This window comes from Electrona antarctica (genome assembly GCF_951216825.1).
Source record: "Electrona antarctica genome assembly, chromosome: 18".
NCBI lineage: Eukaryota > Metazoa > Chordata > Actinopteri > Myctophiformes > Myctophidae > Electrona > Electrona antarctica.
Window position 1 is genome coordinate 3343353 of NC_136799.1, and position 23492 is coordinate 3366844.

At 46.9% G+C, this 23492-nt stretch overlaps 1 protein-coding gene and 1 long non-coding RNA gene across 2 annotated transcripts; one reads left to right on the forward strand and one right to left on the reverse strand.

Annotated features, from left to right (window-relative positions):
* Positions 1–3863: 3863 nt before the first annotated feature.
* LOC306942411 lies at positions 3864–5608 on the forward strand. The gene is made up of 2 exons (XR_013792289.1): positions 3864–4611; positions 4650–5608. It is a non-coding gene; the product is annotated as an uncharacterized lncRNA (long non-coding RNA).
* Positions 5609–9080: 3472 nt separating this feature from the next.
* On the reverse strand, positions 9081–21433 carry cfl2 (cofilin 2 (muscle)). The gene is made up of 4 exons (XM_079527729.1): positions 21302–21433; positions 17005–17312; positions 15026–15102; positions 9081–9461 (listed from the first exon to the last, which is right to left on the reverse strand). Exons 1-4 carry the CDS (start codon positions 21302–21304, stop codon positions 9349–9351), a joined length of 501 nt encoding a protein of 166 aa, XP_079383855.1. The 5' UTR covers positions 21305–21433; the 3' UTR covers positions 9081–9348.
* Between the last annotated feature and the right edge of the window lie 2059 nt (positions 21434–23492).

The following is a 23492-nucleotide window of genomic DNA, read 5'->3' on the forward strand; positions in this document are numbered from 1 at the left end:
ATTAAAAAACATAATGTATCATTTCATTTTTATGCAGATGATGTTCAGCTCTATCTTCCTCTGAATATGGACAGCACTGACCCCGCTCAGCCGCTATTGATGTGTCTCTCCGACATTAAATCGTGGATGAACACAAACTTCCTCACTTTGAATGAAACCAAGACCGAAGTTATCATTTTCAATCACGACCCAAGCTCTCCCATCACCCCTCTCGGTCCCCTCAGTGCCAATATCCGGTCCTCAGTTAAAAGTCTTGGTGTCAGCGTTTGACAGTAATCTAAAATTCGATAAACACATCAGTTCTGTGGTCAAGGCCAGTTTCTTTCAATTAAGGCTTCTGGCTAGGGTAAAGACCTATCTGCCCCGTACTGACCTGGAGAGAGTCATTCACGCATTCATATCATCTAGACTCGATTATTGCAATGCTCTTTATTGATTATGATTACTCCATATGTCCCAACAAGAGCCCTGAGATCGGCTAACCAGTCTCTCGTGACTGTGCCGGATACACACTTCAGGACCAAAGGAGACCGCGCTTTTGCTGTGGCCGGACCCACTCTCTGGAATGCCCTGCCATTTCATGTTCGCTCAGCTCGGTCTTTGACGACTTTTAAATCCTTGCTAAAGACTAATTTCTTCTCAATCGCGTTTCATAATTAAATTAAGTTTACCGTGGCCTTTATAACCTACCTATGCACTATGTTCCCATTTGATATATTGTTCTGTTCTGACATATTTTGATATAATGCTTTACTTTCCTTTTATTCTTGTATTACTTTCGATGTATGTTCTTATGCTCTGTGATGTATTGTGAAGCACTTTGGTTCGATATATATAAATAAAGTTTGATTTGATTTGATATCTGTATTGTATTGTATTGTATCTGTATCTGTATGCTGCAGGGCGGGTCCTTGGGGTCCAAGACAAATTTCTCCCTTGGGAGACAAAATAAAGAAACCTTGAACCTTGAAGTGTTTAATTTGGGAATCCACTTGAATCTGTGAAAAACAAAGATGCACATTCTGTAGCATACATGGGCAACTGGCGGCCCGGGGGCCGCATGTGGCCCCCACCTTCACTTAATGCGGCCCACAGGTTAATATCGGAATACTGATATATTATTGATTCAGACGTTACAATTCCAAACATGACGCGCTTTTAATTACTTCAGTCTATATTAGTAGCTGAATGACTAGTATTAGAATTGTATTATATTTTTGCTATGTCCATGTTTCAGGATTCCAATTAAAAAATAGCAAAAAATAATAATTCAGGATTTCAATTAAAATATAGCAAAAATAGCTAGATCGGCTATTTTTTGCTATGTCCGAAATATGCTTAAGGTGGCCCTCTGGAGTGAGTGTGGAAATTTAGTAGCCTGGCTAATAAGCCAGACTAATATCACACAACACTGTCGCAGGCAAAAAAAATCAGCCAACGGCTGATTCGGTCTGGCTTATTAGCCAGGCTAGAAATGTAGTGGCCCTCTCCATCTTCTAAGTTGCCCACCCCTGTTCTATAGCTATTCCTGAAATAACTAAATGGTGCTAAACTAAAGGAGTGTTAAGATCAGAACCCCGGTATCCACAGGAGTGTTAAGATCAGAACCGCGGTATCCACAGGAGTGTTAAGATCAGAACCCCGGTATCCACAGGAGTGTTAAGATCAGAACCCCGGTATCCACAGGAGTGTTAAGATCAGAACCCCGGTATCCACAGGAGTGTTAAGATCAGAACCCCGGTATCCACAGGAGTGTTAAGATCAGAACCCCGGTATCCAGTGATGTAGGGAAAGAGGCATGGATGACAGGATGAAGGGTAGGCCTACATGGGCAGTTTAGGTAGCGTATAGTTTGTAGAAGTCAGATGGTCAAGAGTATTTCACAAAGCAGATTATAGAACTTTAGCCAGATACTTCCAGTTACAACTTAAAAAGATCATGGATCCTGGCAATATAATTAGTGACCAGGGCTGGACCGAGACAATAATTCGGCCCGGACATTTTCGCAGAATTTGGCCCAGACTGGCCCACCACAACCAGCGCTCAGATACTCTTGACTTTTCGGGTCGAGGCCCATATACAAATACTTGAAATACAAGCCCTTAAAGCAAAGCAAAGTTCTTTGTTTACCCAGGGTGAATGGACTAAGCTTGAGATGCTGGTTTACAGCCAGACCCTGCTCATAGAACATTTCATGGTAGGGGTTCAATGCCTTGCTCAAGGGCACTTCAGCGGTGGTAATTTTAACGTGCCGGTCCGGGGATTCGAACTGGCGACCTTCCGATAACAAGACCGCTCCGCAAACCGTTCGGCCACCGCTGCCCTTAACACCACCACATTTACAGTACAACACAAATGATACACAACCAACAGACAACTCATTTAACATTTGTCCCAGACCGGCCCACCAGAAGGTCGGCCCACCAGACCGGCCCACCAGGTCGGCCCACCAGACCGGCCCACCAAAAGGTCGGCCCACCAGACCGGCCCACCAGACCGGCCCACCAGAAGGTCGGCCCACCAGACCGGCCCACCAGACCGGCCCACCAGAAGGTCGGCCCACCAGGTCGGCCCACCAGACCGGCCCACCAGAAGGTCGGCCCAGCGGGCATATGCCTGGTACAGTACGCCCTGTGGCCAATAGGCCTATCTCACAGCATTTCCCCGCCCCCTTTTGGAGCTAGTGGTGTTCTTTTTTTTGCGGTCCATAGGCTTCCATGTTAAAAGAGGTATTTTCACAAGCCACAAACTACCGTTTTGTAAAGGTAAGGTTTATTCTACTTATTTGAGCTACCATTGTGTTTTCTTCATATTATTATCGGTCTTTGACATTTTAACATTATGAAATGTACTTAGATTCTCCAGAGAAAAAACGTGTAAATGCCTAATGTTAAATGACACCACTATCTACCGGAAGTGGGCGTGGAAAGGGGGCTGTGAGATAGGCCTATACAGGCCTGATAGTGACACAAATCCCTGTATGTGCGGTCCAAGTCTCTATCGCTTGCTCGCTCGCACGCATGCATGCACGCACGCACACACCAAGCTACAAACTCCACAAAAGCCACCAAAACCACCACTACATCTATAAGACAGCCGTCAAATCAAATGAAATTTTAACAGGGGAGCCCTCTAGCAGACCTCCTTGAACAGGGGAGCCCTCTAGCAGACCTCCTTGAACAGGGGAGCCCTCTAGCAGACCTCCTTGACTGAACAGGGGAGCCCTCTAGCAGACCTCCTTGACTGAACAGGGGAGCCCTCTAGCAGACCTCCTTGAACAGGGGAGCCCTCTAGCAGACCTCCTTGAACAGGAGAGCCCTCTAGCAGACCTCCTTGAACAGGGGAGCCCTCTAGCAGACCTCCTTGACTGAACAGGGGAGCCCTCTAGCAGACCTCCTTGAACAGGGGAGCCCTCTAGCAGACCTCCTTGAACAGGGGAGCCCTCTAGCAGACCTCCTTGAACAGGAGAGCCCTCTAGCAGACCTCCTTGAACAGGGGAGCCCTCTAGCAGACCTCCTTCAACAGGGGAGCCCTCTAGCAGACCTCCTTGAACAGGGGAGTCCTCTAGCAGACCTCCTTGACTGAACAGGGGAGCCCTCTAGCAGACCTCCTTGAACAGGGGAGCCCTCTAGCAGACCTCCTTGAACAGGGGAGCCCTCTAGCAGACCTCCTTAAACAGGGGAGCCCTCTAGCAGACCTCCTTGACTGAACAGGGGAGCCCTCTAGCAGACCTCCTTGAACAGGGGAGCCCTCTAGCAGACCTCCTTGAACAGGGGAGCCCTCTAGCAGACCTCCTTGAACAGGGGAGCCTTATAGCAGACCTCCTTGAACAGGGGAGCCCTCTAGCAGACCTCCTTGACTGACCAATCTTACCGAATATCACTTGTAAAGAGCATTCTGGCAGTTAAACCCATTTTGGGTCGGGAACCCCTTTTGGCGTTTTAAGCATTGTTATACTTTAGCTATTGAAAAATAGCAGATCTACAAGCTCATAGTGCGGCACCGAGGGCAGGGCTACGAGCTTGTAGGTCTGCTATTTTTGAAAAATCGTGAAAATGTAGTGCAAATCTTTGATTGTATATTATTTCAGAGCAAACTTTTTTAACTGATATGTTTGCTTCTGGAGGGTCCCTGGAACAACATATTTTCAGATGGAGGTCGGCGGACAAATACATATATTTTTGGGGGTCCTTGACATGAAAAGGTTTGAGAACCACTGACATAGAAACATGGGTTTTTCAAGAAAACTATCAGGATTTAGAAGGCATTTGTAGAATCGTCCTCAGGTCGAAATGGGTTGGCACAAGGGCTTTTCACGGCGCCTCAAGCCTGTTGTAGGCTGGTCCGCTGCATCTCAGGAGCAGGGCTGGTAACAGGTAGAAGGAAGGCACTGGAGAAAACTCGGACAGTTAAAGCTTTATTCGGCAGGGTGCAAAAAAAGTATTCTGGCAGTTGTTTGACCTTTAGCAGTTGTCCAGCAGTAGAGCATTAATGGGTGACTGAGACTAATTGCTGAGCCAAACAAACATTCTCACTCATTCTGAATGCATGTCAGACAACGGGTCCAACAGTGTAGTATGTATTTATTTTGTTTGTGCATCCTAATCCTAGGCGCTGAAGAGAGGTTTGTTTGTGCATCCTAATCCTAGGCGCTGAAGCGCTTGTGAAGTTGTGATGAATGCAACATCTGGCACGACGTGAGCCGTTGCCCTATCCACCCGTTTCCCAAGGAGCTTTACTGGGGCAAAAACACAGGAAGTAAATGTGGGCTTCACTTCCTCCACACTTCCTATTCAGTTGTCACCATAGTTGTTACAAACATATAGATGCCTCGTTGGAGCGACCCGTCTCCAACGGGAGGAGGAAGTCATATAGATGCCTCGTTGGAGCGACCCGTCTCCAACGGGAGGAGGAAGTGATGCCTCGTTGGAGCGACCCGTCTCCAACGGGAGGAGGAAATATAGATGCCTCGTTGGAGCGACCCGTCTCCAACGGGAGGAGGAAGTCACCGTTGGAGCGACCCGTCTCCAACGGGAGGAGGAAGTCAAGCGGAAGTGCTGAAGGCACGCTGCGGCGCTGCCACTCAAGTGACTACTGGCCAATCACAGCGCGTCTTTTCCGAGACTTCCGCTTGCATTGCCAAAGCAAGTGCCGCTGGGAAAGAGGGTGTCGCGCCTCTGATTGGCCTACCGAACGCCCCCTTCCGTTACGTACACTTTGCTTACGCTATGCTTCGCAAGGAATCTCGGGAAAGCTTGCCTCCATGTTGCCTTCCCTCGAGATACAGACGCCCCAGAGCCGGGAAGAGGCGTCTACCTTTATATGTGACTGGTTGTCACAGGCAGTGTTGCCATGTCAGTTTATTATAAGCCGAAGCGACCTTTGGCTTGTTTTTCTGTGAAGTCGCTTGCATGGTAGTTGCTGGTTGTGTTTTCTTTGGGCTTGTTTCTAAAGTGTAGTTCCTTATTTTGGGGCTTGTTTCTAAAGTGTAGTTCCTTATTTTGGGCTTGTTTCTAAAGTGTAGTTCCTTATTTTGGGCTTGTTTCTAAAGTGTAGTTCCTTATTTTGGGCTTGTTTCTAAAGTGTAGTTCCTTATTTTGGGCTTGTTTCTAAAGATCATACTGTAGCACAGGGGTGGGCAACTTTGACGATGGAGAGGGCCACTCTATTTATACACTCACTCCAGAGGGCCACATTGCATATTACGGTCATAGCAAAAATAGACGATCTACAAGCTCAAAAGCTTGTAGATCGGCTATTTTTTGCTATATTTGAATTGAACTCCTGAATTATTTAAAATTCAGGATTTAATACATATTGGAATTGGAACCCTGAAAAGTATTTTAGACTTAAATAATTAAAGCCGATTGGAATTATAACAGCTGAAATAAATAATTTATCAGTATTCCAATATTAACCCATTTTGGGCGGGAACCCCTTTTGGTGTTAGCATTATGTTATGCTTTAGCTATTGAAAAACAGCAGATCTACAAGCTCATAGCACGCCACCGAGGGGCGCGCTACGAGCTTGTAGATCTGCTATTTTAAAAAAAATCGAAGAACCACTGACATAGAAACATAGCTTTTTCAGAAAACTAAGTGAAGGTGGGGCCCGCCAGTTGCCCATGTATGCTTGTAGCATAATGCAGAAGATCAGCTCTCTCTGACCTTTGTCTCACCAGACAGACACAGACAGACAGACAGACAGACGAGGCAACAGACAGCGTCTCAGGCTTGCCACACGTTTCTTTTTTTTTATTGCAAAGTGGCGTTTTTTTTTCTTCTTTTTTTTCCAGCGATCTCAGCGACAAACATCTCTCTGTGTAATGTAAGGCTTCAGAGTCTGTGTCCTGCTATGGTGTACTGCATACCGTACTAGTGTACTGTACTGTTATAGTGTACTCTTACTAGTACTGTACTGTGTACTATACTGTACTGGTACTGTACTATTATAGTGTTGCCATTCATTCATTCATTTATTTACCGATAGGTCTTCTTCAATATTGTTCAAAGAAATAATAAATCAAGAGGTCTCGTTGTGACTTTTACATTCAAAATGAAAGTAAGGCGTAAACCAAACATCGCAGACTTTAAATACATAAAACAAAATGTAGTTACAACAACCTCTTTGTCTCGACGCAACGCAGAAACAGAAACCTCCTCCTCCTCGTCATAATGCATAGTCTAATAATAATAATAATAATAATAATAATAACCACCGTGTGTTTGTTGTTGTCATAACACTGAATGACAACAGAACAATGTTTCGAATAAATAAAATCATAAGAAAAAGGAAAAAAAGAGCAAAGGGAGCTAAATCCTTTGCTGTTGTTTTGTCACTGAACAGAGGAGGAAAGAAACACTCCTCTTCTGACTGAAAGCTACAATCCGGGACTTTGTTTTAAAGATGGAGTGCCGTGATCGTTGTACTTTTTCTGTTTTGGTATGTGTCTATGGAGTTAACATTACCCTAATAGACCCCCAGGTGTGCTTAGAATATTGAAATAGGTCTTACCAGTGTATTTTTGGTTTCTTCCTGAAAGCTGAAAGCATTTGAGTTGAAAGGCCCAATCGAAATGACAGTGATATAGTGACATCACAATATGTCTTCCCTAACCCCTCCCCCTTTATTGTATACAACAGCTGTGGGTGTGGCTTCAGTTGAGGTGGATCACCACCCATCACCACCCACCAGGCAAACCAGGCATACTTAATTAACTGGTGGTTGTGGCATCATTTTAACACTTTCTGTACATTTTGAAAAAAATCTTTCTCCTAGTATAATCATAGTACCTGAAGATCATGTTTTAAGGGGGGGGGGGGGGGGTCATGGCACTCCATCTTTAATGAATTTAACTAGTGCACCTGCAGTGTTTGGAGGCGTTTTAATGAATGCAACTAGTTTTGACAATGTCAATAAAGTTATTTGAAGCGGACGGTGCGCCGGATTGGACACTGGACGTTGAAGTTCGTACAATATTGCAAATACCTCTCTCTGTTGGGGGAGAGAGGGACACAACTGACATTATAGATACCTACTCTAGATAGCTTTTACAAAAATATTTAACGTTCAAAGATATATTTTTGGCATTGTATGCGTCAGAGCCAGATGGAGCAGTGTAGACAGGCAACCAAGCGCAGAGAGAGAGAAAGAGAGAGAGAGAGAGAGAGAGAGAGAGACATAGAGAGAGAGAGAGAGACATCTGAGACAAGAACGGGAGTTGGATTCGAACCCGGGTCCTCGCGCTCGCTAGGAGCATAAAGCCAGATTCATATATAACAGGCGATCGACAAGATCACGTCGGCTTTATGAATGACCTGTATTTTCGTGTATAAACCAGGCGATATGGTTTGTGTATACTAGCTGGCTGAGCCGCTGCAGCAAGGTAAGGCGCACCCCTCCCGGACTGTAGCTTTTAATGAAACAAAAAATAAAAAAACAAAGGAAAAACCAGACAAATAAAATAAAATAATAATGTTGGTAATAATAATAATAATAATAATAAGGATAGTAATGATGAAGCCTCAGGAAGCTGGTGGCAGGACAGTGGGGAGGCCGGCTGACTTGTAGTGGGGTCGGCGGTGCGGTAAAAGTACTAGGGATGCACCGATTTTTTAAACTCTTGGCCGATACCGATGTCTAAAATAACAACCGATACTGATATATGTGTATTTTAGTTATTGTTGTTTTTATTTCCCCCTGTTGTGCCAGGGAAACAAATACGTCGTCAATACAAGAAATAAACGTTCAGAATCTACAGCTTGAACACCTGATCCAGGCTGCGGATATTAACCAACACAATAAACAACAGAGCCGACGCAAAACGTACTGTATGCTCATCAACAACAGATAAACGCCGGCTGCCGCCGTCGGTTAATGTCCGTCTAACGATAACGACATTGACCGATAATAACGGCAAAACATCGGCCCGATACCGACATGCGGCCCGACACGTCGGTGCATCCCTAAGTTAGAAGCCTAAGTCGTACTTGGTGGTGCGCGGTGAGCGTAGCCCGCCTTGCAAGCAGGAGATGGGTGGGGATTTGGGGTCTGCTATAGGGGTCCAGGAGATGGGTGGGGGGGGGGGGGGGGGGGGGGGGGGTCTGCTATAGGGGTCCAGGAGATGGGTGGGGGGGGGGGGGGGGGGGGGTCTGCTATGGGGGTCCAGGAGATGGGTGGGGGGGGGGGGGGGGGGGGTCTGCTATGGGGGTCCAGGAGATGGGTGGGGGGTCTGCTATAGGGGTCCAGGAGATAGGTGGTGGGGGGGGGTCTGCTATAGGGGTCCAGGAGATGGGTGGGGGGGGGGGGGGGGGGGGGGGGTCTGCTATAGGGGTCCAGGAGATGGGTGGGGGGGGGGGGGGTCTGCTATGGGGGTCCAGGAGATGGGTGGGGGGTCTGCTATAGGGGTCCAGGAGATGGGTGGTGGGGGGGGGTCTGCTATAGGGGTCCAGGAGATGGGTGGGGGGGGGGGGGGGTCTGCTATAGGGGTCCAGGAGATGGGTGGGGGGGGGTCTGCTATAGGGGTCCAGGAGATGGGTGGGGGGGGGGGGGGGGTCTGCTATAGGGGTCCAGGAGATGGGTGGGGGGGGGGGTCTGCTATAGGGGTCCAGGAGATGGGTGGGGGGGAGGGGTCTGCTATAGGGGTCCAGGAGATGGGTGGGGGGTACAAGTGTACATGGGGTCTGCTATAGGGGTCCAGGAGATGGGTGGGGGGTACAAGTGTACATGGGGTCTGCTATAGGGGTCCAGGAGATGGGTGGGGGGTACAAGTGTACATGGGGTCTGCTATAGGGGTCCAGGAGATGGCATGGCACGCAGGCTCTGGTGGTCCGAGTGTCCCGTTCGGTTTACACTGGCTTTCCTTCCAGAGAAACAATCATGTTCCCTCCCAGTTTGTCCGCCAGCGTGGCTCTGTCCTGGATGTCGTCCAGGCCGTTCACCTGCCACTCGTGTTTAATACCTGCAAGACACGCACGCACGCACGCACGCATACACACACACGCACACATGCATGCAACACACGCGCACGCGTACACACGCACACACACAGTAACACATTTATTTAGTTTCACAATCTTTCATTTGGATCTTTACAAAGTGTTTTAGCTCACTTTATGTTGCTGTTAGCTATGGCTGAGTGTATCCATCAGGTTGAGATACATTATTTGACACAATTTGCTTTTCCTCCTGATCGATCCATTCATTCATTTTACCCCGAGCTCTTTATTATCTCCGTCAGGCCGAAGGCACTGCATGGGGAAGATTCTAGTGTTTGTGTGCGTTTGACTGCCAGGGTTAGGGTTAATCAACGTCACTATTTCTCGCGCAGGTGCTGGATTACCAGGATTTACCAGGTTCCAGACCTTTGCTTCGTGTTTTCCCCCCATCTCCATGTCCCCTTTCCTGTCGAACTACTGTAAAATCTATCAATAAAGGCAAAAAGCTCCCAAAAATATCTTAAAAATAATAATAATAATAATAATAATAATACAACTTTATTTGTATAGCACCTTTCATGACATGAAATGCAGCTCAAAGTGCTTTACAGAGCAATGGAGGAAAAAAAGAAAAGAAAAGCAAGGCATAAACATTAAAAAACAAGAGCCGTAATGCAATACAGTGAGGACATGAATAACAAAAAATGAAAAGATCAATTAAAAGCAAGGGTGTAGAAGTGGGTCTTGAGCTGTGCTTTAAAAATGTCTACAGAGGCTGCCTGTCGAAGGTACAGTGGGAGTTTGTTCCACGCCGTCGGCCCGTAGAAGCAAAAAGCTGCTTCCCCGTATTTTTTTGTTGCCATTTTTTTAGGCAAAGCGAGCAGACCAGCAGTGGAAGACCTTAGGGGGCGGTTTGGGACATATTTAGGCAGGCAGTCATGTAGGTAGGAAGGTGCGAGACCATTGAGAGCTTTATAAACAAGTAAAATAATTTTAAAATCAATCCTAAAAACAACCGGAAGCCAGTGCAGTGAAGCCAAAACTGGAGTAATATGTTCTCTCATCTTAGTTGTAGTTAAAACTCTGGCTGCTGCATTTTGGACAAGTTGTAATCTGTTTTCTTAGGCAGTCCAGAAAAAAGTGCATTGCAGTAATCAAGCCGAGAAAAAACAAAGGCGTGGATTGGCGTTTTTGCATCGTCCAATGACAAATAGGCTCTGATTCGTGCAATATTTCTAAGGTGAAAAAAGGCAATCTTGGTAACATGATTAAAAGTAATCAACAAACTATACTATAAAACATTGGCCAAATTGTTAAACATTTTGAAAATCAACACACAGCCTGCGCACCTGACATGTGTACGCATGAGTATAATGAATTGTATTTTTATAGCTTTTGATTGCTTTTCCAAGTGCTCAAAGTGCTTTACAGTGGTTCATTCATTCATACATTGGGAGGTGAAGCGGCGAACAGTCGACGCCAGCGTCCTCACTTCCCACATTCACACACCAATGGTGGCGAGCTCACACCGACCGACTCATTGGAGGCAATGTAGGGTTCAGTGTCTTGCCCGAGGACACTTCGACATGTGGACATGAGGACCTGGGATTCGAACCGCCGACCCAGGGATCATTGGACGACCTGCTCCACCTCCTGAGCCACAGCCGCCCTAGTATGCGGCACTGTGCGCACACACCGGACACACAGAGAGAAAATGAGGAAAAACACGGAGAAAGTGCACACCTGACAGTATATTGTCCCGCACAAACACACAAACACAGGTGCAAATTCAGTAGCGAGCACGTTCAAGTTTCAGGTAATGATCACCCGACGCACCGCCATTCTGACTACAACATGGCAGAGTGGCATCCCGACGCACCGCCATTCTGACTACAACATGACAGAGTGGCCTCCCGACGCACCGCCAGTCTGACTACAACATGGCAGAGTGGCATCCCGACGCACCGCCAGTCTGACTACAACATGGCAGAGTGGCATCCCGACGCACCGCCATTCTGACTACAACATGGCAGAGTGGCATCCCGACGCGCCGCCATTCTGACTACAACATGGCAGAGTGGCATCCCGACGCACCGCCAGTCTGACTACAACATGGCAGAGTGGCATCCCGACGCACCGCCAGTCTGACTACAACATGGCAGAGTGGCATCCCGACGCACCGCCAGTCTGACTACAACATGGCAGAGTGGCATCCCGACGCACCGCCAGTCTGACTACAACATGGCAGAGTGGCCTCCCGACGCACCGCCAGTCTGACTACAACATGGCAGAGTGGCCTCCCGACGCACCGCCAGTCTGACTACAACATGGCAGAGTGGCCTCCCGACGCACCGCCAGTCTGACTACAACATGGCAGAGTGGCATCCCGACGCACCGCCAGTCTGACTACAACATGGCAGAGTGGCCTCCCGACGCACCGCCAGTCTGACTACAACATGGCAGAGTGGCATCCCGACGCACCGCCAGTCTGACTACAACATGGCAGAGTGGCATCCCGACGCGCCGCCATTCTGACTACAACATGGCAGAGTGGCCTCCCGACGCACCGCCAGTCTGACTACAACATGGCAGAGTGGCATCCCGACGCACCGCCAGTCTGACTACAACATGGCAGAGTGGCATCCCGACGCACCGCCAGTCTGACTACAACATGGCAGAGTGGCATCCCGACGCACCGCCAGTCTGACTACAACATGGCAGAGTGGCCTCCCGACGCACCGCCAGTCTGACTACAACATGGCAGAGTGGCATCCCGACGCACCGCCAGTCTGACTACAACATGGCAGAGTGGCATCCCGACGCACCGCCAGTCTGACTACAACATGGCAGAGTGGCCTCCCGACGCACCGCCAGTCTGACTACAACATGGCAGAGTGGCATCCCGACGCACCGCCAGTCTGACTACAACATGGCAGAGTGGCATCCCGACGCACCGCCAGTCTGACTACAACATGGCAGAGTGGCATCCCGACGCACCGCCAGTCTGACTACAACATGACAGAGTGGCCTCCCGACGCACCGCCAGTCTGACTACAACATGGCAGAGTGGCCTCCCGACGCACCGCCAGTCTGACTACAACATGGCAGAGTGGCATCCTGACTACAACATGACAGAGTGGCCTCCCGACGCACCGCCAGTCTGACTACAACATGGCAGAGTGGCCTCCCGACGCACCGCCAGTCTGACTACAACATGGCAGAGTGGCCTCCCGACGCACCGCCAGTCTGACTACAACATGGCAGAGTGGCATCCCGACGCACCGCCAGTCTGACTACAACATGGCAGAGTGGCATCCCGACGCGCCGCCAGTCTGACTACAACATGACAGAGTGGCCTCCCGACGCACCGCCAGTCTGACTACAACATGGCAGAGTGGCATCCCGACGCACCGCCAGTCTGACTACAACATGGCAGAGTGGCCTCCCGACGCACCGCCAGTCTGACTACAACATGGCAGAGTGGCCTCCCGACGCACCGCCAGTCTGACTACAACATGGCAGAGTGGCCTCCCGACGCACCGCCAGTCTGACTACAACATGGCAGAGTGGCCTCCCGACGCACCGCCAGTCTGACTACAACATGGCAGAGTGGCCTCCCGACGCACCGCCAGTCTGACTACAACATGGCAGAGTGGCCTCCCGACGCACCGCCAGTCTGACTACAACATGGCAGAGTGGCATCCCGACGCACCGCCAGTCTGACTACAACATGGCAGAGTGGCATCCCGACGCACCGCCAGTCTGACTACAACATGGCAGAGTGGCATCCCGACGCACCGCCAGTCTGACTACAACATGGCAGAGTGGCCTCCCGACGCACCGCCAGTCTGACTACAACATGGCAGAGTGGCCTCCCGACGCACCGCCAGTCTGACTACAACATGGCAGAGTGGCCTCCCGACGCACCGCCAGTCTGACTACAACATGGCAGAGTGGCATCCCGACGCACCGCCAGTCTGACTACAACATGGCAGAGTGGCCTCCCGACGCACCGCCAGTCTGACTACAACATGGCAGAGTGGCCTCCCGACGCACCGCCAGTCTGACTACAACATGGCAGAGTGGCATCCCGACGCACCGCCAGTCTGACTACAACATGACAGAGTGGCATCCCGACGCACCGCCAGTCTGACTACAACATGGCAGAGTGGCATCCCGACGCACCGCCAGTCTGACTACAACATGGCAGAGTGGCATCCCGACGCACCGCCAGTCTGACTACAACATGGCAGAGTGGCATCCCGACGCACCGCCAGTCTGACTACAACATGGCAGAGTGGACTCCCGACGCACCGCCAGTCTGACTACAACATGGCAGAGTGGCATCCCGACGCACCGCCAGTCTGACTACAACATGGCAGAGTGGCATCCCGACGCACCGCCAGTCTGACTACAACATGGCAGAGTGGCATCCCGACGCACCGCCAGTCTGACTACAACATGGCTTCCGTGTGCGGACACACATTTTTACCAACGAATTTCCAATTTTTTTCTGAATATTGAAACTATTTCCAGGCCAACAACAACAATCATTCAGCGCAATAGAGGGTATGCGCATGCTTAAAGTGAATGGCACGTCGAGTGGCAAAGCAACATGCAAAGTGAGTTTAACATTGTTTAACGTTGTTTAATGCAATCAAATATGACTTTTCTGTTTGGATGTATTGGCTGTCAAGGCCAGAAAGTAGTTTTTTGCCACTCAGTAGGTGTTCCTGCATAACTTCCGGGTTTGATGATGATGTCACGCGCATACCCTCTATAATGAGTCTACTACTCCTATGTGCAACGCCCAAAGACAGGCAGTGTAGCAAAGGAATCTAGGGCAGCATGTTGTGAGCTTGTAGGTCTGTTCTTTTTGTCACATCCGGTACACATTAGGCTGCAATCACACCGCCCCTTCGGCGAAAAACGACTTATGCTACAGTACATATTACGTGTAATGTTATGCATGTTTTGGAAAATCTAACTAACTAAATCAATAGCCATATTCAAATACTTTTTTCCAGGACCCTTGATAAACTCCAGGATCCTTGATAAACTCCAGGACCCTTGATAAACTCCAGGACTCTTGATAAACTCCAGGACCCTTGATAAACTCCAGGACTCTTGATAAACTCCAAACCTTTTCTAGGACTGGAAAATGTATTTTCTAATTGCATGACTGTGAAAACCCTGTTTCAATAATCCTACACTACTAACCCTAACCGCACACAGAAGCCATGGGTGAGTCTTTATTTTATTTTTTTAAACATATTTTTGGGGCTTTTTGCCTTTATTGATAGATACAGTAGTTAGACAGGAAAGGGGGAGAGAGATGGGGGGAAGACACGCAGGGATCGGGACTCGAACCTGTGACATGCTGTCAGACTGGATTACCAGCCGAGGGCCATGGGTGAGTCTTAACAGCGTATGTCGGACTAACGGGACGTCGGATGCCCCCCCCCCCCCCCTGTGCAGTTAGGGTTAGGGACAGGATTAGTAATGCGGCGAGTCGGAATAGTGGGCTTTGGATTGCCGGTGTGTGTAAGCAATATGGATTGAAAAGCCACAGTAGGGCTCAACTCACCTGTGAACTTCTTTTTGATGGCATCTTTAGAGCTAGCATAGATCATTTTACTTTTCAGAGGCGCGCCCTCTGGTGCCCTGGAGGGAAGAACATAAAACAATACAAACACAGTAAGTACAGTACAGTAATATCACACAAAGAACAGTGTTACTCAAGTGACGCACAATGGAATGGAAAAGAGCGGAGCTGAATAGAATACAATAGAACTGTAGCCTGGTTAATTATGCCAATTCATTCCTCCGAACACATGTCTGTCACTGCTGCTGTGTCCTACTCCTTCCGCCCAACACTCCTATATGCGTGTGAACACGCACATCACGCACAGACACCAATCATACAAGGGTTGACACTGGCCTTTCGATCGCAAGGTCATGGGTTCGAACCCGGGCACCGCCAACTCAGTGTATGAGGAGCACGGCTTGAAGTCGTGCGGTAAGTACTGGGAGCTGATGGTAGGTGTGGCGCTCCACCTCAGCATCCATCTTCCCAGAGGTCTAGCGCATTGAAACAGGGATAGACTCCATCTCCCAGAGGTCTAGCGCATTGAAACGGGGATAGAATCCATCTCCCAGAGGTCTAGCGCATTGAAACGGGGATAGAATCCATCTCCCAGAGGTCTAGCGCATTGAAACGGGGATAGAATCCATCTCCCAGAGGTCTAGTCTAGCGCATTGAAACGGGGATAGAATCCATCTCCCAGAGGTCTAGCGCATTGAAATGGGGATAGAATCCATCTCCCAGAGGTCTAGTCTAGCGCATTGAAACGGGGATAGAATCCATCTCCCAGAGGTCTAGCGCATTGAAATGGGGATAGAATCCATCTCCCAGAGGTCTAGTCTAGCGCATTGAAACGGGGATAGAATCCATCTCCCAGAGGTCTAGCGCATTGAAATGGGGATAGAATCCATCTCCCAGAGGTCTAGTCTAGCGCATTGAAACGGGGATAGAATCCATCTCCCAGAGGTCTAGCGCATTGAAACGGGGATAGAATCCATCTCTCAGAGGTCTAGCGCATTGAAATGGGGATAGAATCCATCTCCCAGAGGTCTAGCGCATTGAAACGGGGATAGAATCCATCTCCCAGAGGTCTAGCGCATTGAAACGGGGATAGAATCCATCTCCCAGAGGTCTAGCGCATTGAAACGGGGATAGAATCCATCTCCCAGAGGTCTAGCGCCTTAACTGTACGAAAATGAATTCGTACAGATCCCTAAAAGTTGGTTTGGAACTGGAACCCAAGAGAATACTTCTTCTTGCCCTGAGATACTTCTTCTTGAAGTGAGAACCCAAGGTGGGCGTGTCGTGTCACTCTTCAGCTTGGAAGATGCAGAGGTGATATAAACCATCATAATAAAAATAAAGAACGGAACTAGTTCTAGAACCAAAGTTCTTTTGGGTGTAAAAGGAGCCAGAGAGTGAACTCTCAGAGTTACAGACCTGTTATGGTCCGACTCCTACAGGCCAACTCTTTGTTTCTACTTTCTAGTAATATTATTGTCAGCTCATTGTGTACGTCGTCCGTGGTGAAAAAAATATTTTGACAAAAATGTCCACCACAAGCCGCCAGCATGGCGATGATGACCCCTGCACTAACGCCGGTTGCCCGACTGACCGTGGCAAGTAAATAAAACGATTTGCTTTCAGGTTGCCCAGCCCCGACGGGCAAACACATTCAGTCTTCGTTATAAATATCATTGGCTATTCATGAAGAACAATGCTACCTTTTAACAACGAGCAGTTTCTCTCATTCTGTTTCTCAAAGTGACTGTTGCCACGCAGTTATCGATTGGATATAACATTAATTTGTTCTAAAAGGCGTAAATTATTTTGATTATGGACAAATTACTTGTCGGGCAAGTGGGCATGACCTTAGGGCAAGTTGAACATGACTTGTATACTTGCCCAAATGGGCATGTGCTTAGTGTGAACGCCTGGATCGTATATTATGCACGCGTATGTGTGTGTTTTTTGTTTTTTACCAGAATATAAATATCAGGTCTTCTTTCTTGGACTCTTTGGTTTCGTACGTGGCGTCGTACAGGGCATAGCGACAGTCGTTAAGGGGGAGCAGCTTAACGAAGCAGCCGTAGGGGTCTTCGACGGTCTCTCCGATGTCTCCGACGAGGATCTGTTTGCCCTCCTCCACGATGATCTTCTTCTTGTCTTCCGACAGGCAGAACAGCACGCCCTTCTTCCTCTTCTTCACCTCGTCGCTGGTGGACGACTTTCGGACCTTCATGTCGTTGAACACCCTGATGACTTCGTCGTTAACGGTCACGCCTGACGCCTGGGAACACACCGAACGTAGCATTAGCGTCAGCAGCTAAAAATGTCTTCTATATCCTGACAGTTTTCTGAAAAAGCTATGTTTCTATGTCAGTGGTTCTTCGATTTTTCAAAAATAGCAGATACACATTTATTTACCACTTGCCACCCTTACATGAAGACCTGAGGCCCATTCTACAAATGCCTTCCAATTCAGTGGTTCTCAAACTATTTAATTTCAAGGAGTTCGGACCCTTACAAAAAAATGATTTTTGAGCGATGGAAATAAGCGAATTAGCACAACACCTCAATGCCCCATTCAATTCAATGCGATTCATTGAGGGCTTATGGTATAAGGGAAATAGCCAATAATGCGCTTTTGCACAAAATAACATCTGGACCTCTTTGGTGGGGACGTAACAACTACAAATAAAGGTAAGAAAGCCTTCTAGCATGGAATTCTCCTTTAAACTGTGTGGAATGAACGACAGATCTACAAGCTCAGTACGTGTTGTACCGTGATGCGTCGTGAGCGTGCAGATCTGCAGGCGGACTAGCTCTGCCGCCAAAATGTGGAATGCCCTGACCGACACCATCCATGAAAGGATGTGTAACACTGGTTTCCTTCAAAATTGTCCTGAAGAAAACATCTATCAGGAGAGCACAAGGGGAGATAAACATCTATCAGGAGAGCACAAGGGGAGATAAACATCTATCAGGAGAGCACAAGGGGAGATAAACATCTATCAGGAGAGCACAAGGGGAGATAAACATCTATCAGGAGAGCACAAGGGGAGATAAACATCTATCAGGAGAGCACAAGGGGAGATAAATGGAATTGTCCTGAAGAAAACATCTATCAGGAGAGCACAAGGGGAGATAAATGGAATTGTCCCATTTGTTTTGTACATAGTGCTTGTATGTGTTGATGCCATGTATTATTGTGATCATTTTGTATTCTGTTGATGTATTGAATACATAGGAGCACAATGGAAACAAGTCCGCAGGACCTTTTTGTGTTATCCTTTATAGCCTTCATGTCTTACTGTACCACGTTCTGTTTACATTTCTGACTAATAAACTATTCAATACAAAATATTGTTCATTATTGTCACAGAATCAATATCGAGGTATTTGGTAAAAGAAAATCGTAATACTTGATTGTGTCCATACTGGTCTGGGACAGGATTCAGGATTCAAATAGAAAAAGTTACAGCGCATCGCATTGCAACTTAGGTCTAAGTGGTTAAACTGAAGTGATATATTGATAAATTCCAAATATTATAGATAGATAGATACAATACTTTATTGGCAGTTTAAGAAAAATTACAGAAAATGACATCATTTTAAAAAACGCCAAATGGATTTAGTCACAAAAAAGCCTTCGCTTGTTATCATAGTATTCTGAATGAGGCACCTCTAGCTGGACTTGTATCACGTGGACCCTAGGCTCTAGGCCCTAGAGCCTAGGCTCTAGGGTGCCACGTCACCCACTTTGAGAAACACTGTATTAAGAGACACATCATCCAGGGTGAGCGAGTGAGTGAGCAAGTATGTAATCGATTATAAAAAGAACATGATCATGGGGAGGGGGGGGGGGGGGGGTACCTCTTTATCATTTAGTTATTGATTCAATACGATTATAATGTGTAATAAAATTAGAATTGCACTAATATGCGTTTGGGCTAAAATAAATATATTTAATATAATTACTTTTATATTTTGTGATAGGCCTATACCCCTATCGTCCCGTTGTAGATGATGAGGGCCCTATTGTCGTGCTTCCCCCTAAACTTATTTACCTTTTCTTTCTTTTACCATTTTGAAAAACATTTTCAAATAGTTCAACTAGTCGATCTACATCGTCCCGTTGTGAGCTTGTAGATCACTATTTAGAAATAGTAAAAGAAAAAAGGCAACTAATTTTAGGGACAAGGGGTAAGATGTATAGCAATGAGGCTGCAGCTATTAGCGCAGCGTGGTGACATGACTCATCAAAGGGTGACAGAGTGTCACCAAAGCTAGCAGTCACGAGTCACGTGACACCACGCAGTAGAAGCTTCTGAAATATTTGGTAGGTTCAATGCTTTCCCTAATGGTTGCGTATGTCAGTGGTTCTCAAGGTGGTGCCCGTCCGGGGCCCCCTCCCCCTGGGTCCGTGGGAGAGGTTCCAGAGCTACATTTGTTGATACAGCATCATTTATTTGAACCATTTTATACATATTTTATATATACGTTGGCTATTAAAAAAAGGCAGATATACAAGCTCACAGCACGTAGTTAGTTTGTATCTTGAACTGTACATCTCTGCTATGTTTTAACATATGTAGATGTTGTAATGTGGCATTTTGTTTTAACACAAATATTCTCTTCTGGGGGTCCCTGCCATAAAACATTTTCTGATGGGGGTCCGCGACCAGATTAAATACATATCAAATTGGGGGTCCTCTGCACGAAGGTTTCAGAACCACTGGCATATGTGATTCAGCTTTTTTATATACAGGAGAACAATTTATATTTCAAAACGACCTAATGAATAATATACATTACAGTTCCATAGATTTAATATGTTTAATTAAAGACAATTAAAAAAGACATACTTTGTTCATGACAGGAGTCCCCCAGGGGTCTATACTAGCCCCCTCTCCTTTCCCCCCGTCTACAACAAATATGTTGAAAACAGCAATTTCCGTATTGTGAGCTTGTAGATCAGCTATTTAGGCCAAATGTCTGCCCCCCAGAATAGGAACGCTAGGGTTCAAGAGGTTAAGTGTTTAGTTTAGTTAAGTAAAATAAGAGCCAGGGGTCATCAACATGAAGACTAGTCTTGTCTGTGGCAAATTTGGACCATAATGTTCTTATTTTGATCATAAAACCCAATTACTGAAGTAATATGAGAGCGTACAAATGGAACAAATACATTTGACAAAAATGTCCACAAGTCAGCAAGATGACGACCCCCTGAAAAGTTGATTTTGTATTTGTCCGATAAAAGTAAGTTAATAAAACCTGTATCAACAGCACTTCACATTTAATTTAAAAGCAAACCAATTCTCAGTATTTCACTAAAACATTAAAGTAAGTATTAATGGTACTATAAAAGGCACATGAGTATAATAAAACTTTGCATTATATGTAATATAGATCTACATCAGCTTATGGACATAATTACAGCACACAGGCAGAGGCACATTATTATATTATAAAGTTGCAGTGCGAGAGTGTGTGTCACTGTGTGTGTGTGTGTGTGTGTGTGTGTGTGTGTGCGTGCGCGCAGCCGCAGTATGTGTGTGTGTGTGAGTGCGTGAGGTGTTTAAGATGGCCGCCCTGGGGCGACAGGCAGGCAGCAGCGGGCCTGTCTGTGTGTGACATAATTATACTAAAAAGCTCGACTCAATTCATCACTAAAGATCACGACGACGACAACAATAACAACAACCATGTTCCCAAACTCCTGGCAAACGACGAAACATAAGAAATAACAGAACACTGACAACACACTCAGGCTGGCGCATATATACGAATAAATAAATCACTAGTCTCTGTGCTAACGCTGCTAGCATGGCTGGTAGTAGTGTGTTGTGTCACGTTAGCTCGCCGACCGTGCTAAAGCCGCTAGCCTAGCATCACGTTGGCTCCCCTGTCTGTGCGAAAAGCGGCTAGCCTAGTAGCCACTAGCCACCTAGCATGACGTTAGCTCGCAGCAGCTAGCCTAGCATCACGTCGGGTCCCCGACGTGCTAAAGCGGCTAGCCTAGCCTAGCGCCGCGTTAGCTCGCCGGGCTAAAGCAGCTAGCCTAGCGGCTACCTGTACCGTTATGTGTTCTAGCATCATGTTAGCCACATAACGGTACAGCACAGCACAGGATACATAGAGAGAGCCGCACCGCACCGGCCCCCTGCCTGCCTGCCTGTCTGTCTGTCTGAATGTCTCCACTAGTCACATTAAAAGTTAGTGAAAAGTTCTGTTAACGTCTCGGGAATGGTCGTGCAGGCGAGTGGACGTTCTTACCATGTTGCCCGGGGTCGTTTATTCGGTGTTTTAATGGCCGTGGTAAAGGGAGAGGAAGAGAGGAAGGGGGTGTTTGGAGAGAGAGAGAGAGAGAGGGGGGCAAAAAGAAAGAAGAGGTACCAGGGAATGTGGGCAGGAGAGAGAGAGAGGGGGGGGGGGGGGGGGGGGGGGGGGGGGCGGTCAGGACGGGACAGTCCGGGCGGGCGGGGCAGACTATAGTGAGGACGGAACATGCATTGCACAGGAATGTAATAATCATGTGTCAGGCTGACTCATGGCAGCTCCCGGGACGCCGGTGTGTGTGTGGACAGTGTGGTAGCAATAATTGATCGAGCTAATCGATGCAAATAATAATAATAAAAAGTGTACAATGTTGTAGCCTACAATGCATTTGTTGATGACATGGATTATTGTGTTATTTTGTGTAAATGCTATGTTGATTCATTTAATTATACTAGATAGGACCACAATGGAAACAACTTTTTTGTTGTTATACTTGTTTTGTCTGACTGACCCTGCATGCACATGCCGTTTACATTTCTGACTAATAGAGTATTGGATCAATCAATTCAAACAAATAATTTAATAAGATAAACATCATGTAATACAATTCATAATTAATTAATGTACACCGTTGACAAAGTACAGCTGGAGTGTTTAGTTATGGTAATTCACATTAATTTTAACTGCTGTTTGATTATTGTGTCATGTCATGATGAGTCTAGGTCCACTGACTCCACACAGAACATTTATTTTATTAAAATGCGGTATATAGTAAAGGGAATGCCTTTTTTTCTTCTTCATTTTCATCGCAAATAAAAGCATCAATCTATATTCGCCAACACATTTTCATTTTTTCAAGACCAATCGATTTAGCCCATTTTTTATTTATACAGTCTCTTTAAAATTAAAAAAATATATATTACAAAGGCAATTAATCAGACTTGTTATATTGTACTCAGTGGTTTTCAACGGGTTTTTTTTTACCTCATTTAATACACCCGATATGGGCTAGCCTGGCTAATAAGCCAGACTAATATCACACAACACTGTCGCGGTATATTAGTCTGGGCTGGCTCAACTTGGATTTCATTTCCCGGGGGGCGGGTTCAAACATTTTCTCTTTGACGCAATTGGTCAGAGATACTGTCAGTCAAAGGTCTCAAGCATTGAACGTCACTGTACCAAAGCCCGCCCATATTGCATACCGTGTCCCGATTGGTCCGACCTGTTCTCGGTTGTAGGAAAGAGGCGTGCTACTGAGCCTCGCCAGACCGTAATCCGCTGGTAGGCAAATCTTTTTTGCCAACGGCTGATTCGGTCTGGTTTATTAACCAGGCTAGATATGGGCACCATTAGTCGCACAAATCTTGCCATATTCGCTATAGCATAATCGCATCTGTTATCTTTTGCTTTAGTTCAATAATGTCCCGTATCTTTGTTCGATACACAATATTTTTAACATAGCCCCATAGAAAGAAATCAAACAAATCAAATTAATATATCTTATCAATTGCCTTTGTAATTACATTTTGACGAATACACACACACACACACAATTAAAATGCTCAAAGGTAGGTAGTAGTAACCAATACTGTGGCTCAAGAGGTAGAGCAGGTTGTCCAATGATCCATGGGTCGGCGGTTCGAATCCCGGCTCCTCCTGGCTACATGTCGAAGTGTCCTTGGGCAAGACACTGAACGCCAAATTGCTCCCGATGTGCTGGTTGGTACCTTGCATGGCTTCCGCCGCAATCGGTGTATGAATGTGTGTGTGAATGGGTGAATGTAATGCACAATCTATGTAAAGCGCCTTGGATAAAGGCGCTATATAAATGCACCATTTACCAATACCATGTGACATGCAACATGTTTGTTCCTAGTTGTAGCTGTGGGCAGGTACAAACTGTGACTCCCTGTTGTTCAATCAGCCAGACTTGATTGAAAATGTTACTCACACAGTAGGCTATGTAGAGTACATTTCAAACGAAAGTCAATACAAAAACTGCTATGAGGATAAAACCAGAAACTGGCAGGGCATGTAAGGGTTGGCTCTAGACTAGAGTAAAACTGGCAGGGCATGTAAGGGTTGGCTCTAGACTAGAGTAACTGGCAGGGCATGTAAGGGTTGGCTCTAGACTAGAGTAAACTGGCAGGGCATGTAAGGGTTGGCTCTAGACTAGAGAAACCTG